This window comes from Castanea sativa, chromosome 9 (genome assembly GCF_040712315.1).
Source record: "Castanea sativa cultivar Marrone di Chiusa Pesio chromosome 9, ASM4071231v1".
NCBI classification, from domain to species: Eukaryota; Viridiplantae; Streptophyta; class Magnoliopsida; order Fagales; family Fagaceae; genus Castanea; species Castanea sativa.
In genome coordinates, this window is record NC_134021.1 from 19,066,461 (window position 1) to 19,074,652 (window position 8,192).

The window sequence follows — 8,192 nt, forward strand, 5'->3', positions numbered from 1 at the left end:
AATGCAGTGAAGAAAGAAAAAATGGGGATAAGAAAAAACAATGCCGTGAATCTTGCAATTTTGGTTAGAAAAAAAGGTAAAAACTAAAAGGAGAAAAAATTGGGAAAAGAAAAATAAAACCGTGAATCTTGCCATTTGGGTGAAAACAAGATAACAACTAAAGAGTAATAACCATGATTTTTAAATTTGTAATCGAACGTATACTAATCGAACATATTTCTCTAAATTTTAACCATGATATTGAACATTAATGCAGTGGTTGAGTTAGGATTTAGATTCAGAAGGATAAAGTTTATTACTAATTGAACATATGTCTCTATATACCCACAAATATACATAGATTTATACGAATTATGGACAAGCATAACACACTTTACATATTTTCGTTAAGACCAATCTTTGCAATAAAATGTCTTTATATACTCACAAATATACATAACTCACTTTACATATTTTCTATTTGAATGATATTTTAAAAATAGAAAATCCGTAAAAAGATATTGTATCTATTATATTGTATTTGTCCAATATGTTTTTTTATATCTAAATAAATTGCATTGTAACTTTTTCATAGTTAAAATTCAATTATAATTCTCAAATTTGATTTTTTTTTTTTTTTTTGGTTGAGAAACTGACAAAGGGAGATGGAACAAGCTTCTAACACAAAATTACACACTTACACCCTCACTTAACCCAGCTTGATATTTTAATTTTATCACATCGGTGCTGCTTCGTGGGAATGTAGATGACCACATATATTGGCAATAGAGTTTGGCTAAGACAATACAAACTGTGATGCCTCAAATAGCTTTGGTATCTGTATGTCCATATAGTTTGACTTGAATAAAATCTTCTACTTTCTATTCACAAAATTCTATCCTTGGCTTTCTTCCATTGAAACAAACAAAAAAAGACCAAGAAAGTTTTAAGACTTTTTTCCCTTCAATTTTTATGATCCATGAGATACATTGAAGTGATTATACACAAGTATTTGGATTTGGACCACTCTACTTATGCTTACATGATTGGGTAAAAACCTAAGGAGGGGATATTGCTCTCATATCCCGCAAGACAGGTCAATGTAATGTAACAATCTCAGTTTTGCAGTACAGTTCGCCAGTAACATAAAACCAACAATGATCCCATTGGTTTCTCATCAGAAAACACATATTACCTCTTCATTCTTCCTGTTTTCAGTGATCAATCTTGACAGATTCCATTCTTTAAAAGAACCAAATATTAAGAAAACAATAATTAAAAAATAAATAACAAATCGAAATCCCACTTAAAAAGATGCTATAATAGGCCAAACGGTTCTGGTAGGGACTCAAATCCATTATCAAAGATTGGTCCTTGGTCAAACTTATCATCAATACTGTGCAGCCAGTTTGTATTCTTCAAGTCCTCTTTGAGCAATATTGCATCATATCGGGAGCTCTCATAGATATCTACTTCACCCAATCTTGAAGGATATCGTCCTCCATCATCCACTTCATTTCCATTATTCACAGGCCTATTAATATTGTTGTTTCCATTCTCTGAGTATACTCCATGATTGCTTTTTTGCAGGTTTCCATTGTTGTTGATGGATGGTGGAGCACTCAGAGCACGAATGGATTGGATTTTTTGCGTGGCAGATCGTATGCTTTGAGGGAAGAGAGTGGTGCCTGAAAGTGGACGATTGTTCCCCGTGCCATTTCTTATATCCTACATCAGAGAAAGTACATAAATTGTTAGGCTTCATTTAACACGATCGAACTAACTCGCTCTGATAAATTTCCACTCATGGGTTTGAGTTCCTACTTTGATACCATAATAAATTACCACTCATCCTACAGACTTGAGCTGCTAGAAAATTATGAATTTAATCATTTAGCTATTATTATAACACTTCCAAACAAAATCTTTTAGTCACCCAACATGACGAAATTATCAGTCCTGTACTGGAGGTAATTAGTGCATACCATATGCCTGATGGCCATATCCAGTGATTTCTTTGAGATAGTCCTTCCAAATCCAGTGCTCTCTGTGGCAGTTGTTGAACTCTTCACAGGTTTCCTCATGGCTAACTCTGGGAGATGTGAGGGCTTCCGAGGCTCATGAACATCAGCATGGTGTCCATTGGTATGCACACGGCCTCTGCCAGTAGGCTCAGTAAGTCTTCCCCTGGAGACAATAGGTGATGATTGTCTTCTTGATATATTGGTGGGAGCTGGAGCTTCTGAGTTCCCTTTCACGGTGGCAGCAGCACCTGGACGAGACCTACCAGCAGAAACTGGTCTGTCTGCAGGTAAAGTTGTTCTGAGATTTGGTGGTGTTTCAAGGGGAAAATCAGGGGGGACAATTGGCTGTGGTGGGGGACGAACTCGCGGAACTGGTGAGCTTGGTCTGGATGATGGTGCTGAAGTGCGCCCATTTGATAGAATGCGCCCAGCTGAAGTAGAAAGACCAACAGTTTGAGAAACAGCAGGTAATGAATTTCGACGAGTGGGGGTAGATGGACGAGTGGGGGTAGATGGACGAGAAATTGATCGAGTAGTAGGGGAATTCAAGTTTGCTGGAACTTGAGGCCTAGAACTAGGAGTTGAGGGTCTTGAGCTTAGTGATGGCCGAGGTTTGTCAATGGAAGAGCTAGTTGGGGTTGGACGTGCTCTTGAAGGAGTTGAGGAGCGCGATGGTGTCTGGCGGGAGGATGGAGTAGAAGGTCTTGCTGTAGATGGAGAGCGGGTGATGGGGGACGATGGTCTGGTATAAGATGAGACTGAAGCTGAGCTTGTGTTAAGGATTGAGGAGGATCTGTTTGAGGAATAGGTACTATATTGTGAAGTGGAGAGGGAAGAACGTGTAACGGAACTGCTTCTACTTGGTCTTGATGTATGGTTACTCTCTGATTGTGATACAGAAAGCTGAAACAGAGGGATGATTTGAGATATTAGTCATTCATATATAATTCTAACTTCAAAAGGTGTATTCCATTAAATTTCATTATCAGCAACTGAGTTGTCTAAAATAGATATATTTGCTTAAAAAAACTTTGGCATCATGAGAGAGGCAATATTTCTGTTTATCCGGAAGAGAGTAACTCAGTATGCTTGAAATGCAGATAAAGCATTTAGCAAAGGCACTTGGAATTATCTAATTTCTGAACCAAAACTCTCAGGGAAAAAGTAAATAGAAATAAAAAGGGGGTGGGGGAGTTTGTGATGCATACCCTTGAAGACTTTACGGCAGAAGTTGATCTAGCTAAAGAACTACTTCTTGGAGCGGCGGAAATTGGTTGAGACCCTTTGCCCTCCGACGAAGGAAAATCAGGAGTTCCAGGAGGAGTGAGAAGCCTAATAACATAAATCCACAACTACATTTACAAATCAAACAAGCTGATGATATCTACAAAATTAACCAGTAGCACTCAACAAAATGTTATTCAGCAATCCATATTTCACCCAAAAAGAAAGAAAGAAAGAAAACATTCGTTTTGGCACGAGATTAAGCATGCATTAAGGACTACCAAAGCAATGAAGGCCTACTCTAATTTCAAATCACATTAATATGAACTTTGATAGATACGATAAAATTTGAAAACTTTGGCATCAGCTCCATAATGATTGTTCATTATCATCATATCAAAACAACAATTAGTTAATTTTTTAGTGTTGGGCGGGATTTGAACTTAGGTCCCATATTCAACAATAACAGGGTTTACCAATTAAGCTAACTAAAACCCACCAATAAAAACTTAAATATGTAATAATTTACTACTTTACTTATTAGGAATTCAACAGCCAAAAATGGAAACACAACTAATACAGATTAATTTAAACCTGAAACTATAAAACACAATCTATTAATATCTAGTTTGGACATAACCAATGCCAATAAAACATAGATCTGAATTTGATGAACCAATGAAAATGAAAACTTGAAATTAAGTGTTGAAATTTTTTACCAATCGTAATCATGCTTTCCTCCATCTGTAGATGACAAAAGATCATCAATCCCACTTCGAGACAATTTTGCTGATCCAATTGAAAGTCTCCCCAACTTCACCGAAACTGTGTATTGTGTGATCCCAATATATAAGACAATAATAATAATAATAATAGCACCAATTAAATTATACAAAAACAAAAAAAAACAAAAAACAAAAAACAAAAAAAGAAGAATATTCCCCAGTTGAAAAATGAAAACTAACAGACCAAACTCCAAAGCACAATTACTAAAACGACGCAGTTTTACAACTTCAACTACTCTCAAAATGGAAGGAAATGTCGGTGATCAATTCAATTCCGAACAAGTATTGAAACGGCGTAGTTTTAGTGAGCGCGACGTACCATCGGAAGATTCGTCGGAGGAGGTGACGGAGAGAGTGCGGCGAGTTTTGGAGAAGAGATCCAAGTTCTCGTCGACGACGGCGGCGGAGCTGTCGACCTTGGAATTGGAGTTGGAGATCGAGGTCAGACTATGACCTCGCCGGTGCTGCGAAACCGCCGGAATATTCCTCCCTCCGATCAGAGATTCCCTCACACTCCGATAATTCATCTTCTCTACCAACGAACACGATCACAATGCCGCCACCATGTCTAAGCTAAAGCACACCAAAAATGCTTGCAGAGAAAAAAAAAATGCGATCTACTCAGAGTCAGAGAGCGAGGGCTAGAGAGAGAAAGCAAGAGAGAGAGAGAGAGCAAGTAGTAGTAGATGCAAAGCGAAGATTTCTTTTAAGTTTTACGTCACAATTCACGAGAGAGAGAGAGAGGGGTTTAGATCTATGATCCAGTGTGGGCGTTACTATTATTACCAACTGATAATCATTGATTATAAACTGACACCTGGCACTTTTGGTAACTTTTCAGGCCCCCCACGTGTTTATAGCTAAAAAACGAAAACGCATCAATCAACCAATCGTACTGCTAATAGGCGCATGATTTGTTTTGTGAGTGTTGTGATCATCGTTTATTATTTTTTATTTATTTATTTTATTTTATTTTATTTTTAATCCCTCAACTGTATTCGTTGAAAATCATTGGCTGTGATGTTAAATCAGTTACCTGAAACTTATACACCCTCCTTTTTTTGTGCCTGATGATTGTAAGAGATACACTTCCCTAGGAGTCCGAACATATATATAAATGCTGTCGGTTTGGTATTGGATTATAAGCTGAATTTTGCTTTTTTATGTACAATCTACAAATGTCATATTAATTTTTGTTTGTAAGTTATGTAAATAAGTTATTGAAAATAAATAATTTCTAAATAAAATGATCACATGACCTTATAAATTATAGTAATAATTGTTACTAGTTTATGGGATTATTGCATCTAGTAATTAATATTAGTAACACAACAATTTTTGTAATTTTTTAAAGTAATTATTGATTTTAATTTTCGTTTCGAATATCCTACTTTTAGGTTATGGATAAAGTGTTTATATAAATTTGATTAGAATCAATCTTAATATTTAATCTCAACAATTATGAAAAATTGATACATTGATAGTTATTATAAAAAAATAAAAAAAAAAGAAGATACATTGATAGTTATTATAGACTTACTGTATTGCATAAGAAAATGGACAGAAATGACTGCCCATCCACTAAAGGTCATTGATTTTAGAAACCCCCACCCCCTAAAAAAAAATGGATAAGTTTGACAATTAAGTAACATGGTGTAGCATGAAAGCCATGTATCTAAACGACACTACAACCACTATTAGAAAAGTGGTCTCCATTATTAAAAAAAAAAATAGAATTTTTTGTCATAAGTCATAACAACTTCTTGTGTCTATAGACCGATGAACTTGGTGTTTGTCTTAATTAACTACTTCATGTTCAAGTTAAACAAATAAATGCTTGTGCAATTATTAAAGAAAATGAAAATGGACTTTATAATAGAATAAGTTTTCCACATCAATCACTAGATTAATTATATTTGTTTCTTTCCAAAGATTAGGATAATGATGTGAGCCGCAACCTTTGCAAAGGTATTGTGAAAGGAAGGTAGTTTAGGCCATCTAATTTCTATAATTTTAAGGGAGACATAATTAATTGTTGTTTTAAATACTTATTACTCACTTTTCATAACTTTACATTTAACAATTCTGGATATGTATTTCTTGCACTTCCTCTTATTGTTCTTTAAACTAAGATCATAAAGAGTCTCAATTAATAATTTAATATCAAGAAAATATTAAAGTATTATCAGTTTTACTATAAAATGTTTATGAACTAAGATTTAAATAATTGATTGGCATCATATCAACAACGCAATAAATAAATAAATATTCTAACTATTATTTTTTTTAACACAAGTTTAAAAATTGACATATCAATATGTAAAGTTAATATGATAAAATTTATATTACGTCCACAAGCATGCTTTGAAGTCCTTTAATACCCTCTTGATAAGAAGGATGGGGGGAGGCGACACCAATTGACCTATTAGTTTTTTTTTTTTTTTTTTTTGTCTTCATATAATTCATTGTACTATAAGGACACGTATAGTTCTACTAGTCTTCTCATTCTTTTTTATATTTTGTCTAATTGCATCTCTCTCTTTGATTGGTGTACATTTATACTTTTGTAAATTCAAGTATTGGAACTAAATATATACAAAAAAATGTAGAGAGACTATTAGTTATGAAGATCCCTAGTCATGTCATTTCTCCTACCCTAGGTGTACTCTATACAAGTGAGCCAATAGTGGCTTTTGTAGTAATAATTGTATGATACATTTTGACATAACAATAATATATTGTGAATATGATAGTCATTTTATAAGTATAAATTCTTATTAGATATAAAGGTAAAAACTGAGATTCAAGTCTCAGAAGAAATTTTACACACATATAAGTTATAATAAAATGTTTATCTCTAAAAAAAAAAAAAAAAGCATAAATAAAATAGCGTATGTATGAGAGGACCGACCAATCCATATCGTATATTAAATTATTAATACATACTGAATCCTAATGGCCAGGGCACGAAAAATCCTCCAATTGAATTTGAGGTAGAGTGAAGATATCACATGGCTGGACCAAAACGAGAAAACGATGCGTGGAATGTGGATGGGCCAACATAATTAGCCCAACAGGATAGCCATGTGATGCATCCTCGAATAAAACACGTTCACAGTTGCAAAGAAACAATCCGACAACTCCATCCGAAGAATAATAAAGAGACCTATATATGGCAGAGCCGATATTCTTGACTTCCATCATTACTGTTTTGGACTTCTGGTTAATTTAGGACTCTCTTTTTTTTCTTTTTCTTTTTAAACAGCAAATTTAATTTTGGACTTGGACTGCTTCATGTATCAGTCATTCTCGTGAGCTCGCTCTATTATTGAACCTCTCTAATCATATTTCTTAGTACAATAAACTTATCAACTTACCACCGAGTTGGTGTGGTCTAGCAGTCTTTGGAAGATGTACAAGAGAGTGCGCATAATCCTAGGTTCCAGTCTGAAACTGAATGCATTTAGGTAACCTTCCTCAACCGCTCAAGGCTCGTTAGTGGCTCTGGTGGTGCTGGGAAACTATGACTCACCATGGTCCTCCTCATTCTAGTAAGATTTTGAACCCAGCGGATAGGGTGTTACTATGGTCACACCTAGGTAGGATTACCATGTTGGTCGCCCTACCTATCTATTTTTTTTGCTCATAAAAAAAAACTTATTAAGTTTATTCGATTTCACTAATTTACATATTTATCACCACCTCATACTCTTAACGTGATGATCACTTTACAAATATAAAATTCTTGTAAGGTGATATTATCACAATCGCTTGTTAATACTTGGTGCACCATTAACTTATGTGTGTATATATATATACACACATTTGGGTGAATAATAACTAATAACAAGTGTGACAATTTAGCTAAGAAATAATTTTAGGAACACTATTTTTTACAATTAGTAATGGAGGCCAAGGCACCATTGTTCCTTGTTCCCAGTTCCTTTGTGTTTTCATTAACAAGGATAAAAGAGTTATGATAGAGATACTAGCATTGAACATTTGAACCACACAAGGATGGATTTTTTTTATCTTTCTTTTTAACTTTTAGGAGGAGACACAAGGATAAGACGATGGACTTAATTCATGTGATAGTGCTTTATTCCCCTACGGGAACTTGGATTTTATGCATTAGCATTACACAATTAATGAACAATGTCTACGTCCGATAGAGAGAGAT

At 34.6% G+C, this 8,192-nt stretch overlaps 1 protein-coding gene across 1 annotated transcript; it reads right to left on the reverse strand.

The window, feature by feature from the left end:
- Positions 1 to 914: 914 nt before the first annotated feature.
- Positions 915 to 4,693, reverse strand: LOC142611016 (uncharacterized). Its single transcript, XM_075783008.1, has 5 exons — positions 4,332 to 4,693; positions 3,947 to 4,052; positions 3,212 to 3,335; positions 1,965 to 2,906; positions 915 to 1,707 (listed from the first exon to the last, which is right to left on the reverse strand). The coding sequence occupies exons 1-5, from the start codon at positions 4,537 to 4,539 to the stop codon at positions 1,297 to 1,299; spliced, it is 1,791 nt and encodes a 596-aa protein (XP_075639123.1). The 5' UTR covers positions 4,540 to 4,693; the 3' UTR covers positions 915 to 1,296.
- Between the last annotated feature and the right edge of the window lie 3,499 nt (positions 4,694 to 8,192).

Coding starts and splice junctions, on each gene's coding strand:
- LOC142611016 (XM_075783008.1), bottom strand. CDS start 4,539: ATGAATTATCGGAGTGTGAGGGAATCTCTGATCGGAGGGAGGAATATT. Junction 4,053..4,331: donor CTCCGACGAATCTTCCGATG/GTACGTCGCGCT, acceptor CACAATACACAG/TTTCGGTGAAGTTGGGGAGA. Junction 1,708..1,964: donor ATATGGCCATCAGGCATATG/GTATGCACTAAT, acceptor TCTCTGATGTAG/GATATAAGAAATGGCACGGG.